The sequence below is a fragment of the Lagopus muta genome, chromosome 12 (assembly GCF_023343835.1).
Source record: "Lagopus muta isolate bLagMut1 chromosome 12, bLagMut1 primary, whole genome shotgun sequence".
NCBI lineage: Eukaryota > Metazoa > Chordata > Aves > Galliformes > Phasianidae > Lagopus > Lagopus muta.
The window spans coordinates 16515727-16540050 of NC_064444.1; the positions used below are offsets into that span (position 1 = coordinate 16515727).

General features: G+C 38.7%; 1 protein-coding gene across 13 annotated transcripts in view; it reads right to left on the bottom strand.

The window, feature by feature from the left end:
- ESRP2 (epithelial splicing regulatory protein 2) overlaps positions 1 to 24324 on the bottom strand; it is a 77832-nt gene that overhangs the window by 36495 nt on the left and 17013 nt on the right. For 7 of the 13 annotated variants that reach the window (XM_048958421.1, XM_048958416.1, XM_048958422.1 and 4 more), the window contains exons 2-8: positions 19296 to 19448; positions 18887 to 19027; positions 17943 to 18131; positions 8315 to 16997; positions 7571 to 7709; positions 5673 to 5825; positions 4632 to 4760 (exon numbers count right to left, since the gene is read on the bottom strand). In XM_048958421.1, coding sequence (XP_048814378.1) covers positions 4632 to 4760; positions 5673 to 5807 — 264 coding nt within the window. In that variant the 5' untranslated portion in view covers positions 5808 to 5825; positions 7571 to 7709; positions 8315 to 16997; ... (1 more) ...; positions 18887 to 19027; positions 19296 to 19448. Of the gene's footprint in view, positions 1 to 4631; positions 4761 to 5672; positions 5826 to 6058; positions 6237 to 7570; positions 7710 to 8314; positions 16998 to 17942; positions 18132 to 18886; positions 19028 to 19295; positions 19449 to 24324 lie in introns of those variants that run through there. The other 6 variants (XM_048958420.1, XM_048958418.1, XM_048958414.1 and 3 more) reach the window with 6 other exon arrangements.

The window sequence follows — 24324 nt, forward strand, 5'->3', positions numbered from 1 at the left end:
CGAAGGGTGTAGTTTCATGGGATGTAAGCTTGGACAGCAAAGCAGTTTAGAAGATCCCACCCTATCTGCTCATTTCAGTGATCCTGATCATAGCACAGCTTCACAAAAAGCTTTACTGTTACAACAAAGAGGATGGCAAATTATGACATGGGGAGAAAAAGCTGGCTTCACTGCTGAAGCCAAGTCTTGTGAAACTACACCCTAAATATTTGCTGTGGAAAGAACAGCCTGCTCAGTAACACTTGCCAAAGGTTTCTCAAACACCTGCTCCAAAACTTCCAGACTCAGACCCAGCAAATACTCCAACATATAGACTCTAGCAAGTGTTACATTGGGCCAATACAGTCACCAAATAATCTCACACTGGAAGACCAGACACAGCACCAAATAAAGAAATAAAATTTAGGCTGTTATCAGTTTCAATAAAATGTCTTTGAACACAGAGAAATATTTATATGCTTCTTTGTTCTTGAGTTAGCTATACTTAAGGTGGCCAAAACCAAAACAACATGAATTAACCTTCTAATCCAGGAGAACAGCCCAGCATTACCACTAACATACATATGAATCTCCTTTTTTCGTGCCCTGTATTTTTTGGGTTCATATTTATTTTGATTGGCAGTCAGCACACATTTTCAGGCTTCCTTCTCCAGTCTGAAGCCTAAGAGGTGCATTAAAAAAATATATATTTTTAAAAAAATCATTTATCCAAAGTGAAAGTGTGACAGCTGGAAAGAAGGAGCCAAGAACAGTTTCTGCTAGCATTTTGAGAAGAGGAGGCTGCAGAACAAGTTTCTCTTTAAAAAGTTGTAACCGGTTTATCAGGTTAGAGGAATTCAGTGGTTCTTCTACCTCTTCCCCCATTTCTTTCCCAACGCTCACCTAACCAGCTTGTTTCTTGCAGAATTTCTTGATACTTCAGAAAATAAACTGCCCCTGCAGCTGAGGTGAACTATCAATAAGCATTCAAACAGGCTTTAGAGAACTAGTACCTTGTTATCACCTGATGAAGTGACAGCCTCTCACTAGTTTCACTTTATGCACAGTTTAGCGAAGAAGGGCAAAATGAACAGGTCGGCCATTCTATGTTTAAGAATCCAAACCAAATGCATCACTAACATACTGCATCCAACACAGTGTGATGAAAGATCAGCAAGACTAGGACAGTCTTGCAGACAAATTCTTCATGCTGAAATGTCACTCCACAGGTGAAATTTGGATGCTTTCAATGGGCTCAAAGCAGACCCAGCTCTCATGAGAAACTCCCTTTTCATGTATATCGTTCAAAGTAAGAAGGTAATTACAGCTAAATACTTCAGTCAGATCTTCAAAATTGTTAGCTCTTCTGAGACTGTATCCTTTGTCAGGGTGACATGCAAATAACATCTTGCAAAAGGAAAGTAATATGTCTTAAGGCAAATCATGCTGATTCAGCCAGGTTTTCTGCATGGGAAGGATTAAGAAATCCACAACACTTTCAACTTCGTATTCGATCTTTAACTTAAGAATCCCCATGGCTATAATAAGAGAAGCATTTGAAGATGTTAGCCTTTTTAATGACAGAATCATGGGGATGAGAGAAAGGCAAAGTTCATTCTGGTTTTGCTCCTTTAAAGCAAGCTTCCAATCCTGTGAGGTTTCAGAGAGCAACTTGAAACCTCTTCTTCCCCTATAGTCTTTGAAACTGGGAAACCATAAAGTTACAGCAGGTATTCAGAAAACTCTAAATCACATCCTAAACAAGCCAGCGCTATGATTTAGATCTGACCCAAGTAATTTGGCAAGGAAGCCCTAGAAATGCAGGAAGCAATGTAGGACACTGCTCCCTTCAGTAAGTCCTGTAGGTAACATGTGCTAAGGGGTTTACACCACAGGTTCAAGACAGTTCCAGACATACATTGAACCTGAGATTTCCTACTTTGTTTTAAAAAAAAAAAAAACCTCATTTTTTTTTCTACCCAGTAGCATTCTTCACTTACAACAACACATTTCTGTCAGCAGTTATATGTTCACCATTTGTGGCTCAAAAACAGAGCCAAGTTACAACTTTCACTTTGAACTAAATACATCAAGCAGACTGCTTCCAAGGTGAAATAATAATAATAAACCCTAATATTTGTACACTGTGAGGATTCCCTCTTCCCCAACCAAAATAGCTATCTAAACATTCATGCCAAACATGGCACATCACCTGCCAGAACATACAGGTGGATCCCATAAATGCACTAGCACATGTGGAATCAAACATTTGTGAGCTTGGACAAAACCAATATTTAAAACCTTGCAGCAAAATGTACACAATATAAATGTTGTTTATTTAGGGGGCACTGAGATTCAGAATGTCTCTCTGTAAAGTTACACAGTAAAATATATCAGGGAAAACATCTATTCCAGAATACTGAAGTCAAATCCAAGTAATAAGTTGCGTAAGATGCAATGCTGCAGAATATGAAATACAACTGAAATGATGCAACATTTGTGGAAGTGCTTTGTTGGGGAGGGCAGACACAACCACACACTATAGGCTACTGGTAGACTCCATCATTCCTGGAAAGTGAACTAAAAATTAGCAGGTCTTCCACAGTCAGTGGAAAAACTCCAGGCCCACAGAAGTTCATCCACTGTTTATCAGTTATGACTTGCCAAATCAGAATCAAAGAGTGGTTGAGGTTGGAAGAAATCTCCGAAATGCAGACAGAAGTTACAATGGCTTTATGCTTGGAGAGTCTCACTTCCCTCTACATGCAGAGGCTGAGAACTGAAGGAAAAAGCCAGAAGCAGGCACTGAAAACGTTTATTTGTAAGGCTGAGTGTTCAAGTGAGCAATTTGCAGCTGCATCATCAGATTCTCTACCACAACCCAAGCAGGGTGTGGAAAGCTAATTTCACATACTCTATAACATTATCTCAAATCAAGGTACAAGCTTACTTCCTTTTCCTCCTCCTTTTCAAATAATCACTTCATCTACCTGTGCTTTGGCTAATCAAAATACTTAAATGAGGGTAAAAAAAAAAAATCTACATGTACCTATGAACACCTGGAACATCCTTAAAAATACACAATGCAGTTAAATCATTTAATGGACTTAAAAAAAAAAAATGCAGAAAAGTATTTTCTGTTAAAAAATACAGAATTCTACCTTTTGCTACAATTGCAGGTGAAAGGATGAAAGGATGAACTAATTCTCCACAAACTCCCAGAGAGACAGGAAGCATGGAGGGGCAGGGACACAAGCTGAGGTGAAGGGTGTTCTAGGAGACCCAGGACAGAACCAGCTGCATCACAACCGGTATGCCACAATTAACAGCAAAATCACTAGTTGCACAGATATGTCCAACAAAAGGGATAAAACTGTTGTTTTTCAAGAGTCCCTACCACACCTACACACAAAGGTAGTATTTCCTTTTATTTGCTAACGCAGACCCACCTACACTGCAATTTACAGCAATAAGATACAATCTCTCATAAAGTATTGAGTATAATTAAAGTGTGTCTGTTATAAAGGTAAACAGAGTGTACTAGGCTAAGCTGTTCCAGATGTCTTTAGTGCAAGATCTGGGACAAGACCAAACCTGCAGCTGTGCATTTTCTCAGGGGTTATTTTGAAGCTTAAAAAAAAATTCTTTTTTTTTAAATCACCTCTTGATCTTAGAATCCAGCAAAATGTGTAACGAATGGCATTCATGGCTGATGTCAAGAAATTCTAAGACACACTGCAGTTACATATTGCTGTTTTTAAAGATACCCCTCCAGAGTGAAATGTTAGCCGTTCCATATCAAAGAGGGTTAGGAGTCAGTCTGCCAAGCTATCTCTGTGTCACCAGAACTTACAGCAACACGAACCTGTTCTACTGCCTAAGCAAGTTTCTTGCTGAAACACACCTACAAGTGACTCAGACAAGGTGTGGAAAGCCAGTCTTATACGTTCCACAAAAATGCACTATTGTATTTTTCCACTCGAGCACATTTTGTATGTATAAAAGGGAAAGAAAGTAAAATTTCAGGAACTGAGTAAGTACACAGTATTCACATTAAAAGCTTTAAAGTAATTGATGGCCTCTAGAAGTGAAAGGACCATACCAAATCACACATCAGTGTGATATAAGTCAGAGTAGAATACAGAAACTGAAGAAACAATCAATCACTAATTAAGCTCATCAGGAAGACTGATATAGATCAAAAAGCTGCGTTCCACATAAGACAGTTTTTAAAGAATTCATCCAGTTTGAAGAATAACAATTGAGAGATGATTCACACTACAGCAATGAGCCCTAGATTAACACGTGCCACCTGCATTTCAAAAGTTTAAGCAGTACTGCTGTTATCATTCTACTTAAAAAAAAAGAAAGTCTCAGGCAGGAGAAATTTGGAACACAAGTGTGTGCCTATCAGAATAATCAGAAGCCAGAGCTTCTGAGAATCAGCTGGCATTGAACAGAACTCTTTCAGAATTCCAGGGCTCCCAATTCAACTGTTTCAGGTCTTGTTTAGGTTCACTTTGTCACAAACACAACAACTTGCCAATGACTTCAAAGTGAAAGACAGTTAAAGTATTTCTTTTACCAAATAGTTGGGTGTCGTCCCCAGAGTTCACCCTGAAGAGCCCCTTTTCCAAAGAGCAGCATCTCACCTGTTGAAGAACCCGGTCCAGAGGCTCAGCTTTGCCCAGTCCCTCTGGTGTTAAACCACTCACTTCACGACATTGGTCACTTAACTCCAAATTGTCTGCTTTCACCAGGGATTTGTGTAGCGTCCCTACCTAAAAACATTTAAGAAACAAGGGACAAAAGTGAGGAACAAACGAACGGGCTCTTGGTAACAATGCTTTCAGACTGCAGAAAAAAATCAGCAAGGTGCAGTATCTCTGCCCCGGTAACGATCACAATGAGAAAAAGCATTTGTCGATTTCACAAATCGAAACTTTTCGCCTGGGTTTCTTCCCCTCCCACCCGGGAGAGCCACGCTGTCTGCTCCGGGCACCAGAGCTGGCCTTCATGGCACGCAGAGCTCATTTTAGAGGGAGTTGCTCAACGTAAGGGGAAAATCATCTAGTGTTAAGGCAGCTTCCCAGATCTCTTCACAAAATGGATCGTTTTATCAAAGCAAACGTCTTCATTTTGTCAAAGCCCTTTATCTCTAGGGATTCTTATTCGCAATAGGGCTTTTTCTTTTTTTTTTTTTTTTTTCTTTTTTTTTTTTTGTGTGTGTGTGTGGGGGGGGGGTGTTGGAAACTGGAACACGTTTTCAGATTAGCATAAAAATTAAAGGAATTTAAGGTTCTCTTAAGCGTTTGCCAGACGTCGGTTAAAAAACAACAAAAGCCGCCCGCTGCAGGCCGCCCCGGGCCCGACGGTTACGCCGAGAGCCGCCGGGGCAGCGTGCGCGTCCGAGCTGCAGCCAGCTTTGTGCTGGGAGGTTGCAGACGTCCCCGAAGTGGGAACCACCGACGGATCGGCAAGGACGGGGCGGGGGGCGGCGGGAAGCGGCCTAGCTTTCCTTAAAATCGTTCTCTCTTCCCTTGAAACGGGCACAAAACCGACAAGGACGGAAGGGCTTTGTGAAGGAGTAACGCGGTGAGCGGAGGGCCGGTCTGCCCTGCCCGGGGTGCATTTGTGAAATGAACAAACGGCAGCCGCCCGCAACGCGCCCTCGCCGGGTGTCGAAGCCGTACCTTCTTGCTGGGGAGATCCACAACTTGCCACACCAAGAGAATTAGTTCCCTCTCATCCGAACCCAGTTTAGCCCCATATGCACCAGCTGTTGCCCCAAACAACACCACCAAAGAGTCACTGTGCGAAGCCGTCATGACCACAGGGGGAAACAACTACAATCAAAAGCAGAGGTCAAAAAAAGAGAAAAAAAAAGTAAAAGAAAGACACGCAAACGGACAAAAAAAGGAACAACAAAATCCCGCAAAGGTTCACCCCCTACCTCCAAGTGATCGAAGGGGAAAGGAGAGATGAAGAGTACGGTATTAAGAGGAGAGAAAGAGCTGTTCAGAAGTCAGGTCTTTGGAGACCAAAAAAAAAGGAAAACGGAGAAAACTCGCATCTCTACCTGTTCCCGGTGATCTCCTTTTCCCGGGGCCGATTGGGAGGTGAAATTAGCAAGCTGTGGGTTTCTTTCCCTCTGACATCACGGCAGAAGCCCAGCCTGAGCCTGTTTTTTTTTTTTTTTTTTTTTTTTTTTTTTTTTTTTTTTTTTTACCCCCCCTCGCCTCTCCTGAGTTACCTGCCCTCGGTGCGGCTCATGTGACTCTAGTCAATCTCCCAGAGGGACAAGGCCATTGGGTCTTTGGGAAAGGTGTAGGAGGGACAGAAGGAGAATCAACGCCTGGCTGATCTGGCCTGATTGGTTTTTGAGGGAGATCAGAGGAAAACTCCCTTCTGCGGTGCTGCCTGCAGGAAGTGTCTCTACCTGCTTTCAGTTCTGTGCGATCCTGGCGAGCCCGCCCGGGGGCTTCAATGGGGGCTGAGCGCTCCCCCCGGCCCTCTCCTCCTCCTCCTTTTCTGATTTTCAAATCTAGAAAGTATGCACGTGTGCTTCCCAAAGCACAACGTGTGTCTTAGCTTTGAAATCCTCAAAACGAAAAATCGTCACCTGCTTCTAATTAATTGCACTTGTGGACGTTGCTGTGTCCGAACTGAGCTATCAGTGCCAGAGTTTACGTGTAACAAAAGGTGCAATTGAGCACAGGATTTCTTTAGCGGACATCGCTGGCAGAAAGCACTTTGCATTTTAGGCCCTGTCCTGTATGAGGCTTCAATGCTGAATCCTGTTTGTTTTGAGAAGCTGTATGTAGGATGATACACAAAACAGAAAGTCCTGTGCTTTCTGTAGAAAATGGCTGGATAAAGGACTATTTCCTTGTCATTAGTTACAGTTCAAGATAAGCAGTTTTTCCTCTATAACTTTTCTGTTTCACAGGTGAGACTCTGCAATGGTAAAACACCATCTGGTTCAGCTACCACAGAAACGCTGCTCTAGGCATTTCTGCTGGGTGGCAGCAGTAGGAGAATCTGTAATGTTAGGGGCCACGAACATTTTTAGAGACACTGTCAAACTCAAATTTATCTCAAAGCAGCCATAACCAAAAAGCCTCTAAAATGCTCTCATTATGCTATTACTTTTTCTATTACCAGCACTAATAATCTCTAATAATTTTTAGATGACAAATATTGCAAGTTATACATTTTCTAATTTACTTGTTTAAACAGATTTTTAGTTTGTAATTCAATATCAGTGTTGGGTTGAAATACACTTTTTGGTGACCAAAAAACTTTACTGCTGCTAAGTCACTCCTAACACAGGGAAAATGCAGAGCTGGACATTTAACTGTGACTATCCAATGGATTTAAACATTAACATCTCATTTTCTTCCCTTCTTTTAATATATTAGTTTTATAACTGGTCAGTTTTTTATGCTGCTTTAAAGTCTTATGAAGTTATGGACCCAGCTTGGCAGACACCAATTCACATGCTAAAAGCATTATTATTTACATTTATTTCACTGAAAGTAAACTGCAGTTCAGGGATACCATCTTAGAACTCAAACTTACAAGTATTTACCTGGTGGAGACCACGCAGAGAACTTCACAGCACACAGGTGCAGCTCAGTGAACTTCACAAAGTAGCTGTTAAATGCCTCTCAGCTGTTGTCTCTGTTGCTCACGTGCAGCTGAAAAGCAGTCCTGATGATGTATCACTGCTGTAAAAGGGGCACATTCCCAAATACACGGAGGTGAAAACTTCAATCTGTAACATACTTATACTTACAGAATAAGAATATATTCAGTAGTGTATTAGTAGCTGCCTTTATGAGGGTGCCATTTTAAAGCCTTAATGTGTAACTACTTCACACAAAATGATAATTATTGGATTTGAATAGAAGCCTGTACACTTCATATATTCTTAGACAGCTTGACATATATGCTTACAGGCATCTATGAACTGGCATAAAGAATGCCAGTACCTCTGCACCTGTCTTGCAGGATCTAACATGAAAATAAAAGAAAAAAAGAATATAAAAATGAATTTACTTGAGCTACATCTCATGTTAAGGAAACCCAATTCACACCAATGCCAAAGACCTTGCTACATTTGCAAGTTTGGCAATTGTCTTCCCACTCCTCTCTGTGCATAACTCTGCCACATCATTGATTTAAAAAATGCAGAGGAATGACATCGCGTGTCTGCAGAGAACAGCACCAGGATCCACTTCCTGAAACACCACGTGGTATAAGGCCTGCACACTGGGCATTGGCAAAGTTAATTTGTAACCGAGATCTTGTTGAAATAAAGTTTATGGCTCACCTTTAGCTTTAATCCTGGCAGTCATGTTTATAGACGTTCTTGTTTGTAGGCTCCATACAAGGATAATGTCTTGGATGGCGAATAAAAGTTTTAAAGATGAAGATTCATCATTATCCAAGGTTAGCATTGTAGTCATTTTTTTTTCATTTATTTTTTATAATACAGCAAAACTGGAAAATAAAACTGTCTTAGGTTACATAAGAAAGTTGAAGAAGCTCATTTAATACATTGTGCTTGAAATGGACAAATCTGTGACAATTTCATTCTTACCATACACACTCCTCCCTCAGTTCCATAAATAGAAACAACTCAAAACAAAAACAAGGCCCTCTTTTACTACATTATTAAAAACACCACTGACCGAATGTTCTGACCACAGAAGTCTTTTTGAGATAGCCAAATAAAAAGAGGATGAAACTTAGGGACAAGAGATATGGAGTGATATCCTTGCTATGTTCAGATCTACAGCAAAACTTAACTTTCAGAGTAGCTAAAAGTCAGTCCTCTGTTCCAAACTTGTATCTCAAAAAGTTATTTGTCTTCCTCACTTCCTTCCTACTTTACTCATCAGTTAAAAGGAAGACAATGATTATGAATCTTGTCAAATAGCTTGAAGTGCCTTGAGAAATGCAAACTAACTATGAAGTCAGGTCTAACTTCAAAATTGGTCACGCTGAGACTGTGGACAAAATGACCTCCAAAGGTCTCTTCTAGAAAAAATCATTTTGTTTCTGAGAAACCAAGAAGCTAAGTTAAATAAGTATGGACCCTTGTTTATTTGCACAACAGTAACAGAATTTTTTCTGTGTGCCTCAGCCTCTCTGAAATGATTTGTCAGGGGAAATGTCACCTATAAGCAAACATAAAAAGACATCCAGGAGCCATTCAGTTCTTAGCTCCTAGATGAGATTATAAGCAACGGTGGCAACGCTTTCTGAAGGAGGAGCTTACTGTAATTCTTGAAACATAAACCCGTATGTTAAGAATTTTTTGGCATCCTTTCTTTAACAGCAAATGAGTGGGAAAGGGCATGGGAAGAACTGCTTTGCAGTGTTCTTTGATTGCTGTCCAGATGTTTTGAGAGATCTGATTTTTTGGTCTGCCAGGTAGGTCTGTAATGATTGTAAATGTAGTGTGGAGGCCTCAAAATCCCATTGGGATAATCATAAAAGCTTGGTAATATGCAAAAATGTGTCAGAAAGGTGGTTTCTGATGGATTGATACCCTGCAGATATTAGCCTCACCAAGCTGTACTGAAAGCACTCACAATTCTGCACCAGCTGGAATTTAATTTATTTTTGACTCAAACTAAAATGTTAAACTGATGACTAGGCTACATAAATAAAAATGGAATTGCTTTCTCTATCATTTTACGTAGTTTCTCTCCCTTATGGGCTGAAAATCGATCCGTTGTCCAAGCTTACAAAAGTTGTATTCATACTCAGCTCCCACTTAATTCCAATGAACTGTAAGTTGTTTAGTTGAGTTTCTGCAGATTTCAGGCTTTTGAATATCAAAATTCTATTTTTCTATGAAATTTATGGATGGACCAAAGGCACCTGCATGGTACTGTCCTTCATTAATATTATTATAAGCTTATACTAAGGTTACCAGTTTAAACAATTACACAGTAAATTTAGACTTTTGTCTCATTAGAAATCATGTTTCCCTTCAAATAAGTCTTTAAACAGTTTTCCGGAATTAGAATCATTGAAATATTAGCAGGTAGGGACCTCTGGAAGTCCTCCTGTCCAACACTGCAGTCAGAGCTGGACTACACCAACACCAGATTGAGCCACCAATGCTTTGTCCAGGTGAGTCCTGAAAACCTCCAAGGACAATGATTCCAAAACTCCAGGAATAACCTGCTCCAACACTGCAACTATGTTGCTGATGAGAAACTTTTTCCTACTGGCCCATCTGATCTTTCAAATAATTCACAGAAACTAGTTGAGACAGGATCTTAAAGCTGCGGTAAATCAGACAAGCCATGTGATAGGATTTCTGTTACCTAATGAGATGAATATGCAAGTACTTCCTGAACCTTTCAATCTGCCTTATTTGTGACTGCAAAATCACTTTCTGTAAAGCTTTACTGCCCCTAAAATCTGCCCAAATAAATTCTCAATGCAATCAGTAACATTTTGGATAGTCTCAGGTACAACATGAAAACGAAAAATTCAGCAGAAAATATTATTTCTTATGCAAATTAATATTTTGTCTTAGATCAAGACACATACTGATAATACATCTTTATTTGGCCACTGAAAGCATAATGCACTTTACATACGTCAGTGCAAACAGCAGTAAAAAAAAGAAAGATTTTATGTGAGATGTGAGTTGTTACTTCTGCTATAATGCAAAAAAGCCACTGCCACCTTCCTTGCCCCCAGCACCACCACCACAATTTAGTGAAGAGAAGCACATATATTGATAACTCAAACTGCAATAGCTAAAAGCCAAAGTATCAGCTTTCATTCACTTCTACGCCTTCACACTGGAGGTAAAGAAGGTTTTCAGAAATCCACTGAAACACGTAATCAGCCAAAGCTACCCGAAACATGCACTTTCAACTCCAACATAAACTACAATTCGGCAACATATGAAGTGAAAGTGTTACCATCCACATCAGAAGATCATGCCATACACTACTCTCACATACTGAGAGTTGACAATCAATTCTGCAAGATAGCAGTGATGAAAGAATTCATCAGCAAGGGAATACTAAAGACTGTATACTGGAAGTTCAAATGGCTCAGTGAAAAACAACAGACCAAATTGCACAACTAATGATGACTTAATACAAGTTATGCTTTCTCAGGCTTTACTGACAACTTGACACCAGCTTCATGAAAATATCTTGGCAGAGAACAGTAATGTGTATAGCTTTGGCTTTTTATTTAATTGTACCACAAGCCCTCAGTTGACTTAAAACACCGATAAAAATGAGGGTGTGTTCCTATAATGTTTCTTTCCCATTTGACTTGGCTGCTCTAATATTTGATTCTTCATTATAATTTAATTAAACTTATTCCACATGAAGATATGCTAATGCACATCTTTTTCTCACCAAAGAATGAACAGAAGTAAAACATAAATGCAAAACTTAAGCAAAACTTAAACAGCTGTTGAAGCACTTAGGCTTTAAGGATAATTCATTGATGAATTTTTTATAATATGCTGATGAATACAAGTATGTACATCCATATGAGACACCATAGGCCACCCATCGTACAGCGGTTTCTTGATCTTTCATCTTCATTGGGATTATTTTTTTCCAATCAACTTCATCACCAATTATTACATATTCAGGAATTGACACAGGGATTTCTAACATGCTCTGCATCCTATCACATCCATTCTCAAGAATGGAACAATCTTCTCCAGAAAATCAAGTCTCTTACACAACTTTTGTATTTTGGTTTTGACTGTGTTGTATTGAAAGTACATGGCCTTAGTCTTGTCTGACTAGTTACTAACAGACTGGCAGAATTAATATGCCATTTTGCTTCTACTCTATCATTTACAACTAAGTAAGACAACTACAGTTTTGGCAGGTATCCCATTTTCTTCTCCAGTTCCTCTAGATGCAATTGCTTGCATGGATACCGAATTGTACTACATATTTATGTGGATACAGTCATCAGATTCTCACTCAAATTAATGGCACTGCTTCTACTTAACAGATCATCTGTTCATTTTAACTTCTGAGTATGGATAAGCAAATACCATAGTTCCTTTGCCTTGATCATAGATTTTATTGTGCTGTGAAATAAATGATGGAAGTAAGATAGTAGTGTCCTTAGTAATATATTGAGTCAACATTAGAGTGATGTGAATTTCTAAGAAGAAACACTGCCAATTACACATATTGCAGTATGTAGATGTATTCAAGAATATATAGATACATACAATGCACACATACTAACATGTCTGTACTAAACACACATGTACTAAATATGTTCTTCCCTTTGGTGTACTGTAGAAATTTTTAATTTAAGATGTCATCTGATGCAAGTCAGTCCATTTTATCACTTAATAAGCACAGAATTGCTTTATAAACATAGATAATAAGTAAGCACATGGCATGCAGATGGAATTAGTTCTGCCCTTTCTCTTCCCAATTTGCTGGAGTTGTGATAAAATGCTCTGACAGAGCTGTTTTATAAGTGCCAATACTACCACACCTCCTTTCCACTGCCCTCTGTTAACGTGGCACACCCTTGTTTGACAGGAAATATCACCTTGTGTTCAGTCTTTCTTTGATTTTCTCAAGTAACTATTTCAAGTGCAGTGTGACATAGTTACAATACATTAAGATTGTGTCTTTTTTACACATAATTGTATGGTGGTAAGCAAAAGGGAAAGACTCCTAGGGCACACAGAAGAGAAAATTGCCTGGCATAACCTGGGTGTGGCTATGCAGTGAGAAGAGTCAACATACTGATAGTGCTCTAGGTAAAGCAGATGTCTGGGACACAACTTGGACTTACCATCATTCAGCTGCTGCTGCTAACACTGTGGGTAAAGTAGTTGCCTGAGACGTTGACTTAGGTTGACTTGCCATCGTTCAACTGTTGCTTCCCATTGTCCAGTGCTTTGCTTTATGTGGATGGGGAGACAGACAAGTCCAACCTCCTTGTCCACAGTTTATGGGCTGATTTTGGCCTCTCCTCTTTTTTTTTTTTTTAAGATAGATTAAATCCTTACATGCACTATAAAAAACCATACCTGCACTGAAGTAGCAGAAACAGGAGCTGGGTGGCCTGCCATAATATGTGACGAACTGTGCCCTAAAGCTGTGGGTTTAAAAGATAAACACCAGTATAAAAGATAAATACCAGTTTCAGGCATACCTTGTTCATCCAGACTCATTTATTCATTCTAATCCTCATTTATTCATTCTAAGTCATTGCTGTCCTCCCCGATCTTTCATAGCTACTATCTGTGGGGCTGTACCCTGAACTGGCTTTGAAATACCTATCCTGATCTAGAAAGCTAGATACAATTCATTTAAAACTGGTTTTAACTGTTTTGTTCCATTTGGAACACCACACCAACTCAGTTTGGATGCATATTCCTTAGGATGAATCCATTCCCCCATTTGGTTCAGAGGTTGGTCCCACACACAGTTATCCTAAGCAAAAAGAAGTGACTAGTGGGAATAGGAAGATATGGAGGGTACATATGTATTAGAGTATTATGAATCCATGGCCTTAAAGCACATGAAGTGTTTGTGTGGCAGTCACTACAGAATACCTGCAGCTGTCACTAAAGGCAGACAGACTGGCTATCGCTGTAACAGAGGAGTCATGTTGGGTAGTACTTTACACCTACTTCGCACAGGCATAAATTGTAAGACTCTGAAGATCAGATCTGGTCCCTTCAGATCTTTGGTTTACTTTCTATGTGGGTAGGAATCCACGTCTGATGATGTATCTACAGTAGGAAAAAGCATGTTTTAGAGGTGCAGAATTTTGTCGAAGGCAATTCCATCTTTAAATTCTTGCTAGATGAAAGTACTAGCAACCTGACTCACCTGCAAAATTGAAGCTTATGCTATTCATCTTTATTCCCTGGGAAGACAAACATGACAAAGGGTGTAGACTCTGTTTCGTATTAAGTGTTCTGCTCTGTTCCTCTCACTTTCAGATAAGCCGTTCTGTATAGGATGAGGTTTTTAGTAAATGGAACAAGGCTTTTCCCTTTAGCCACATTTTTGTGACTATATAAATTTATCCTCTTTTTCTCACATCTTGCAAAAAGGGATTTTTAAAAACATTCCTTTGCATTAGCATTGAAAGCACTGAAAGACATAATGCATCCAACCCCTGTGAAACTGCTGGATGCAGGGAAACAAGGTGCAGCTCACCACCTAAATCAAAGATTTTATGCTTTAATCAAAGAGACAGCTTGCATTCTCAGCTTTTGATTTCCACAAAGCTTGTTTGTTTTACTTAAGGCTAGTTTACTACACCCGTGTTACCATGGAATTGCTAGGGAGCTAAGCCACACCTTTATGAACATACTTAGCACTTCCTGCACAGAATAGCCTTAAGAGCAGTCTCCTATATGCCAAAGAGATAATAGGAAGAAAAAGAGCATGCATGACTACATCTTAAGATCTTGGCTAGCTGGCAAAGCCATTGCATGTCACCTGTGTGTTCTCATACAATAGTTCATGAAAGGTTTTTGGGCAGTGTTTACTGAGAGATGTATTTTTTCAAATAAATTTATACTTAGGATATTGGTAATATGTCTCCTACCCTTTCATCATCTGAATCCAGCTCTTCCACTGGTGACTGCTCTGTGACTGGAAGAAAACAAATGGTGGATTGCTCTCAAATCCTTCTGGGGTAATACATATTCTACTACTGTATTACAGTAATGGTAGACTGGCAGGATGAGGGTTCCAACAGACAGGATGAGGGTTCATTGTATGTAAACAACCCTCCTTCTCTCAGTGCTTTTTGGCAGTGTGGTATTATTGCTAGTTTACTTACATCTTCCTTTTCCTGGTTCACCTGCAATTTGAATTATATCAAAATATGTGTCAGTTTTGACCACTCCTTAATATTTATATCAAGATAAGGACTTTTTATTACATAGTAAAGACATAATTTTTAAAATACATATTCAGTACTATAAAAATCAAAGCACAAAACTTTCTGCTGAAACTTATGCTGCCTAGAGTTGCCTAAAGCACATTGAACACTCAGAAACCTCTCCTTACTGATGAATCATTCCAGTTGTTTCACAGATTCTTCCTTTAACCTTCTGACTGAGGATATAAAACTATCTTTCATTTTATTGACACAGCGTACTGCAAATAGGCCAGCAGTAGAGTTTGTGTAACAGTAAAGAAAAAAAGTAATTTCATATAAAAGACTGGGACTTCAGATCATTATTTCTTAGAGTTCTGGCAACATGCTACAGATGACAGTAGCTGCGAATGCTTGGGTGGATGGTAATGGTGACTTATATGGTAGCTACTGGCACTGCAGCAAGGTGGAATACATAAAAGCAATTGTATTCTGTAGGAACATGACCACTATCATCCAGTTTATGGACACAAAACTATTTCAAAATCACAACAGGTAAAAGAAATGACAGAAAATCAACAGCATTACCATGCAACATTCCCTTCATAATTTGTTAAAACAGGAAAATATTTACAGACAACACCAGAAACTTAAAAATTACACCAGAAAATTAAAAACATTACACAGTTACTATGATTATCCTCTTGCTATTAGTAGGATTAAACCTGCAGTATAGATTACCATGATACAGGCTCAAATGTAATAGGAAAAGATTCACACTTTGAGTTACAATTTGGTTCCACAGGCCTAAAAGCAGTATAGATATACTGTGCATCTTGGGATTTTAATTGCTGCAGAGCAACATCGTTCTCTACCCCCATACAGTCACAATGTACTACTGAGAAGTGGCAGAGAAGAGGTTGTGAACATACATACACTGAAACAAGGCAAGTGAATATAAAGCAACAGCCAGATTCATTTATTTGTGCAGTTTATCTGTAGTAGCAACCAAAGCCCCAGTATGCAAACAGCCCAGGCAATTGGGGGCGGAGGTACGTAGTCTACAGCCCTGCAAAGAAGTCATGTGAAGCAATACTCTTTTATTAGCAGTCTTTCTCAAGACTTGGCTCAAAGGGATTTACAAATCACTGTATACACAGTCATGGAGCAACTTCTTCATTGTTGTATGGTCAATATGCTGCATAAGGCAGAAAAGTGGTTTTTTTTTGTGCTCTCAAGTAGAATAGAAGACATCCCTTTCTTAGTAGAATCTTAATGGACATGCAAAACAGATTAGCAGGCAGGATTATATAGCCCACAAAAAAGTTAAATCTGTTTCAGGAAAAGGGCTAATTAAGGCAAGAGTTCTGTAAGTCAGGCTCACAGGTTTCTAATTCTTGGCAACAAATGTTCATTGTCATGTGCTGTTATTTAATACCAGATTTACTTTTCATTGTTCATTTCTTTCCACAGTGCAATCAAGGCTAGATTAGAAGCTTGTCACACCTCAACAATGGCATTTGCTTAGCTTTGGGCATGATGGTTTATGCAATGGATGAGGAATACTGAAGTAAAGATGTTTAGGAATGTGTTCTCAAACTTATAAAATCTTACAGCTGTGTCCCTGAGTGAGAAAGTTAATTTTAAGAGTGTGCTTTATATATGAAGCTTAGGAATCTGTATCTTCTAGAGCTAAAAGAGAAAGAAAAAAAAAGACATACAAAGCTAACTTCAATTTCAAATACTTCAATGGCATCAACCTTGAATTCCAGAGAAGGAAAAATATAAAAGTTCAATTTTCTAATCTATTTCCTAGAGCAAAATACATTATTTCAATAACATAATGTTAACATTGACATTGCAAGCTGACCAACGTAGTAGAATCATAGAATCATAGGTTAGAAAAGACTTCTAAGGATGTCAGGTGCAACTATCAACCCATCGCTATCATGCCCATACTGCGTACTGTACATGCTCATACACATGGAGCTTTGCTTATATATTCTTTTTCATTCCTTACCTTTGTGCTCCTTCAGCATCTGAGAGAAAGGCAGACACATGATCTGTCTCCCCTTTAGCCTTTCTGGCTTCCTAGAAATCTTCCTTTGGTTTCTATGTGTTCTACACTTTATCTCAAGCACCTGAAAACGCAGAATATAAACTCAGCATACAGCAACACAATGATTACAAGACTGTATATACCACGGTTTCCCACGATAATAGTGAAAATAAAATGACAAGTATAAATTGAATACATATTTAATACACTGTTTAGGACACACAGTACAACTGGCCTCTCTCCTCCAATGAAGGAAAGAAAGTGACACTCCATGAAACAGTGTCTTAATAGAATGAAATTCACACCTGCTACAGTGCCATTCCATTATAAATTTAATATTTACACACTTGATTTGAACATGACTTTTCTACCAGCAGTACATAGGAGTGTTCTTGGTTATGGTTTTTTTCCCCCATAATGTTTGCCTAGGAAACAAACAGTCTTTCCATTCAGAATGCCCCTTCAGGAAACCTTTCCTCCTTTCCTATCAGCAGTACCATTATGGAATATTCAAGAACTGCTTAAGTTACATTACTGAATTGTCAGCACTGCGTGAATTTTAGAATTAAATGGATATTTTTTATATGTTGATTATGACCTAAATAGTACTATTGGAATGGGTATATATATTTTTACATTGTCTTCCTTTTTCTCTCATTTCTCCTCCCCATTTGTGCATAAATGCATGCATACCCAGCATTGCCACAGTCATAGTCAAGATGCCTCACTTTGCTACCCTTGATACAACAGCAGGGTGAATAGAAGAATTCCCTGTGAGGATTTGGGAGCTCAAGATGCCTGCTCCTACTAGTAAAGAGCCCGAAATTGTATTTGAGTCACAAATGAAGAGGTGTTTGTCTTCTTTGGAGTGAGATGGAGATACGTTTCATTTAATTAGAAAAGTACAAAGGAGTTCTATGGCAGGTTTTAGTTCAGAGCAGGATTGTGACTAAATCTTTCTGAGAGTGTGCACAGATCCCAGATGTGAAGCACTTCACATGCCTAGAAAAGACCTAGTATTTCTTACCATTGAACCCATTTCTCAAGAAGTAGCTTGAGCGATGTGACTGATGTCAGCTGTGATGGCAGCGTCCTGCACATTGCTATTCTGATGTGCAGGGGTTCATCTACTGCTTCCTGCTAAGCAAACTCAATAGAAGTTGGCAGATAAAAGACTCCATTGTTTCACAATCTTCAGTAATGCAAGGGTGAATTTCTGTTGAAATGTAAAGCAACAATGGATTCCATTATTTTGAAATACATCAGCTATATTATAGTTATTGGACACTGGATCTGTATGAGAATAGATCAGGAGAATTGCTCCTGCTGTACTGGATGCATTTTATTTTGCCACGGTAGGACATGCAATGAACACAGGTATGAGGGTTATTCATGATACTGAACTTCATTTTGAAGAATTCAAAACGTTATTTTCTTTGCCCATTGCTAAGGAGAAGAATGATGCTAATGGAACTGTCTTTTAATCTCTACATGACTATATATTGGCTTGGACAGAGCTATGCTCTGAAGAGTTGAAATTAGTGGATGAGACCTTTAAGGGGACATAATATCATGATGCATTTGTGTTTCACCATGAAAATATGAACATCTTAAAAGAAATGCACTGGAAGATGGTGGTGGCACAGTACCCTACAGCAGTGCTCTGCATTTCAATCTCACATTTCAATCAAATGGTAGGTGCTATCATCTGAAACAATACCTAATTATGGAATTCCTCCTCCTATGGTCTCCTATTTAATTACGAATTTATATTAATTTGTATGAAATAGAAAAATGAACCGTTAAGCTGTACCTAGCCTACTTCTGTTGTTGGACCATTGGGCTAATCATACCTTATTCAGATTAACGAAGTCAGCCTTCAGTGACTAACAATCTGAAAATATTCTTGGTTTTGTTGGCTTTACAAAGCATAATGGAAGAAACCTCTGCTCAACAGTTGCACATCCTTACCCTTCTGTTTCTCCTGCTTTGTTCAACGTAATTCTAATAATTCTCCTTAATGTCTTGGGAATGATAAGACATTTGTATGTTCTCTGAATTTATTTACTTTTTTTTTACTCTGAAGATGTGTTTCAAAATAAGTAGTTGTACCTAAAAAATACAGGAGACATGTTTAAACAGTAGCAAGTTTCACACTTCATATGCACTACAAAGAAAACCACAAAATAATAGACATATCCAGTTTTAAATATAAAATATGTATGTTTACATACATGTAATATTGACATGTGGGAATCAGATATGAGACTTTCATAACATTGAGGTGATACATAGAAACTTTGAAGAGGCCATGGATATTCTTTTCCCATTTGTAAGCATGCATTTTTGTCTATAGCCCACACAGAACTTTGAAAGTCACCTTTGAAAATGTTCTTGTACAGTGGATCCACAATACACTCTAGCCAAGAGGACAAATGCTTCTACTGCAGTTGCTCTGCTGTACAGCTTGTCTCAATAAGGAGCATTTCAACTTGTTAGAGAAAGACTTTATCTTCTGTCTTGAGTCATAGTTCTGAAAAGGGGAAGAGGAAAATCTACATCATTGTTAGTGTTTGTTAATGGAAACTGTATCACATATGGTAAATTGAAATACCAGTTTGTTTGTTCAGGCTAGCTTTTATCATTAGTACGTTAACCCTTACTGAATAATGTGGAATCCTCTGCTTGAATGTTTTCTAGTTATCAGGATAGTCAAGCTATGCTCTAGAAAGTGAACACAATTCATGACTTAATTCACGTGATCTACAACCAATCATTTTTCAGAGTGAATTGTTGCTAGGTAATACAGAAGTAGGTACTAATATTTGGCCAGACAAAGGCATTTCAAAGATCTGTTCAGCCTTTAAGTAAGGAATGGACTTGCTATAGATTACTTTGAACAGTTTTGTCAACCATAAAACACATCCCATTTGCTTGTCAGAGCTTCTAAAAAAGTATGTATAGCCATTGTGGTCTTCAGACCAGGGCAGGACACACGATCCAATTTCTTTCAAAGTCATCATCTGCTTAGCTTTCAACAAAAGGTGTTTTATGACATCTGGGATAATTTTGCCCATACACTGTTAGGGAGTATTCACATGATCCTTTCTGCTGGATACTCTGTATGACAGGAAACAGAAGGGTTATCAGTGATAGCATATTAATACGCAGCACTGCCAGGAAAATGCTGAGCTAAGGTTTATTACTATCTTGGCAGTTTCTTAAACTGATACATTGCTCTGCCACTTAGTGTATGTGGTAAGATTACTGCAAACTTGGCTGAGAGCATTTGCATCTTTGTAAGCATTGTTTCATTGCATGATATCACCAAAGGAAACAAATGTCAAAGGAGAAGTCACACCTAAATCTGAAGCTTTAATGGTTTAATGAGGTATAAAACAGGCTCACATGAGCATCTGCAAGTTTGAATTGTATTCTGAACTTCAACTCTGTTTAGGAAATCTTTAGTTTGATGTTTGTCTTTTCAAGCAAAACTTTTCTTGAAGCAAAATATTACAGCTAAGCTGGTTTGACAGCTTGCCACCAGAAGTGGGAGGTCCTTCTTATTTCCCCACTCTTTTCTTTCACAGCTTCATATTTCTCATCTCTTTATACATGCGGTGGTTGTGGTCAGACCCAGGCTGAGCCAATGCAAGTTGTTAAATAATCAGTAAAACATATTTCAGTCATCAACACGACTTTGTTCTGCAGGGTTACTGCCAGAGCCTGCATACAAAGAGGGGCACAGTCAAGAGGGGGATCAAACCATAAAACCGTCCAAAGCCGCAATGCAACATTCTTCTCATGACCTACTGTACCAAAATAAATAAATAAATAGATAGATAAATAAATAAAAAATCTATACATGTTTTTGCATGTGTGTGTTTGTAACCAGGAGTATGAAAGCTGTTTATTACGGCCTAGACCCCCAAAACTATCCTTTAGCTAGACTAAGTTACAGTTTCACATTGTATGTCTTCTTTGATAGGCAAGTTGGGTTTAGAAGAGCTGCTTTTGGAATACTGCTACCAAGAAGAGTGATTGTGGCATTCTGACCTCATAGGGTCCCTCAAAACAAGTGTGTTAGTTTGAGGTGTGACAAGGAACAGACTAAGATTTTATTCCTGGAATATTAAGGTACACATTCTCATCAGTTCAGTATAGACCAAGCCTCCCTACTGGTCTAAAGACACAACATTTACTTCACAGATGCATGTACTGAAGGAGACAAAGCAACACAGTGAGATTAAGCAGTAAGCTGTCTGTTAGTGAATGGGTCATGCTTTCATAGTTGCACAGCGGTGTTATTTTAAATATCCACAGCAACCATTTTAGCCTCTGGGTAATCTTTCAAATTAATTACGGAATTTTACATTTTCAAACTTTTTTAGAGTGAAAACTAACAGACAGACGAAATGGCTAGACAAGAACAGAAAAGCACCATCTTTAAGCTTCCTATAAAAATCAAAGTATGGGACAGAGAAACTGATCTTGGACAGAGCTGCCAGTGTTCGATTCCCACAGTCTCACAAAAGCTTGCTGGTATGAAGGACAGACCTTTTCAACACATCAGACACACAAGCATATGCATTTTGTGTGTGCTCCCTAGGCACCTCCAAACAGATTTATGTATAGCAGTGTGCGTAGACAGAGCCTTTGAACTGTTGCTTTAAGTACAATTTCAATCTGCTATGAGGTGATTCCGATTTTTGAGAAAAGGATTCAATCTGACAACTGGAGTGGTCATTTTAGGAACATCCTGATCCTATCAGCCAGCTTTGCTCATGAATAAATACCATGCAGCCAGATTCTTTTCTTCCCCATCCCACCTCTTAAAAACAAAAGCAGCCTCGGGCTATTAAGCCTTCCCCCATCACCCGTTAATCCCCAGGAAACAGCTTCTTTCTCAACTGTTTTTGCTTAACTGATGCAACATTTAACACCTCAGATGAATCAACACTGGGCAACTAGTCAGCTTCTGACTTCACTGCCGTTTCAGTTCCACAACACTAAATTAGGATTTCAGGATTCAGATGACTAGCATTTTAGGAGGCCACTTTAGAACCCACAATCGCCTCTGACACCTTATTTGCTCTTCTTCCTTTGAATCTGTAGATTCTGGTAATGCAATTCAGTCCTCCTGCATAGACTGTTCTGGTAACTCATGACATCTACATTGTGTAAAATGTTTTATAAGCACGGAAGTTCTTCAATCAAGTTTTTTAAGTTCTAGGATTCATATTTACAGTTATTCCTTATATGACTTTAGCATCAAAATAAAATATTCAATTGATATATTCACTGAAGAGAAAGCAGTTTCAGTGAACAGAAAAACAGTTCTCTTTCTCAGTTGAGCTTAACAAGATATGCTGCTGGATGACAGAAATGGGAGGACAGGAGAAACAAAGAGAATCCCCTAGGAATCCTTTCTTCAGTGTGCATTTATTTTTTAATATATTATATATATTTGTACATACACATTTTTTCAAGCAGTTATTCTAAAGGATGGATATGGATGAAAACCCTTGATTTTTGCAGGAGTTCAATTTGTTTCTATGTGTACTTCTCCTCCACCTCCCCAAGCCATTTTATTGAGCTGAGTGGCCTCTATGTGTAACAGAAATAGCATTAGTCAGCAAGATCTTGTCTTTAGTTTTTAAAGCTTATAACCAGCAAAGGAAATGACCCAGAGAGCAGAAAAGGAAGTCTCTACTTTCTTTGTTTCTATTCCACCAACTCTTCACTGTCTCTACCAGGAAGAATGTATCGTCTTTCAAGCAAGTGATGTTTTTTCATTTCAGCTTTGCCCCTAACCTCCTCCAGCATCCTCACGGGGTGAGGCTATGGGTTACGTTTGCTTAGCAGCCTCTAGCGGCTCACCACAGAAGTTACCAAAGGCTGTATCTTCACGTGCAGCAGCCACAGCATATTTCTGCTCACTGTGCTTTGCCGGGATGCTCATAACCACATAGTAGCCTATGAACAAGGATGAAGAAAGAAAATAAAAAGATAAGCCAATTCCACTGAGCTGTGTGCCATAGGAGTTAATTTTTCTCTGAAACATTTACATGTTGGTGACAAAAGTGATAAATGGTGATAAGTGGTGATAAAAGAAACAGATACAAAGAAAAGAAGAAGCAATAGCCACAAGGTGCTTGATTTGTCCCAAGTGCACTACATATTCCTTACAGTAACATCTGTCTTGGACCTTATGAGTTCATTCTTCAAGTTTCAAATAGAAACAATAGATGCAAGATTTCAAAGATTTCTCTCACATTCTAATAAGAAACTCTTCTAGAGGTTCCTCTTCCATCCACAAATGCAAGCCCCTACAATTTGAGACCTTAAAGTGTTTCTAGCAAATACAGCAATTGCTTACTGGAAAACTAAAGCACTGTGCAAATCCTTGTAGATGTTCTCCCATTTTTAAGAGAAAAGCAAAGAATTAGAGACACCAGAATCACAAATCTAGCCAGACTACCTTTTGAGTCTTGAGCAGACAGTAGGTGAAAGGAAGGAGGTTTAAGATGTGTCCTGAAGATCAAAATCCAGCATGTTTACTAGGAATGATAAACCTCAGTTGCCTACACCTAATTTCATGCTATTAGGAGTTAATTGGTAATACATTTTTTTTTTTTTAATGAAAGTGCATCTGACCTGTATTATGGTGAACAACAAAGCGTTGAACAACATCCTAGAATAGAATGAAGTTATAGAATGAAGTTATAGAATAGAATAGAATGAAGTTATAAGCACAGTTTCTGACTTCTCAGCTAAGTTAAAATATTGCATATATTCTAGGCTACTCCCATAGGAATAACTCAGTTTACCACTGAGCATTGTAAAGCAGAACTGCATCTAAGAACTCATCTGTGCTTTTCTTCCTGTCTTATTTCCAGGTATCCAGATAGTTGATGACATGGAAACCAAAGACAAGGCTATTTGATAAGGCACTGCTACTCCCTGCATTGATAACAGCTCTCTCCAAGCTCGAATATTCTTCATCTCAGCTAATCCTCAGGTTTTAATGAAGCTGTACAGGAAAAAAGCATCCAGTTGATTTCAGATTTTCTGGACAATGCTGGTGAGTACAGAACAGTGAGATTTGCAATGTGAAGTTCTCATCTATATTTCTTCTTGAGAAAAATAAGATTAGTGTAATCAAGTGCGATATTTGGTCCTTTGTAATGGGTAAGAACTGGTTTATTTTAACTGCCCTTGTGGCCTTCCTGTTGATGATTTAGTATCCTGAACACTAACACAGCAGCTGTGTATACATGTAAATAGGCTTTCTGTTGTGCTAATTGGAATTACATTTACTTATTTGGACCTGATCTTCTTCTGAGATTCTTTCATATTAAGTCTGTGATGTAAAAAAAAAAGAACTATTTATTTCAGCCTACTATCCA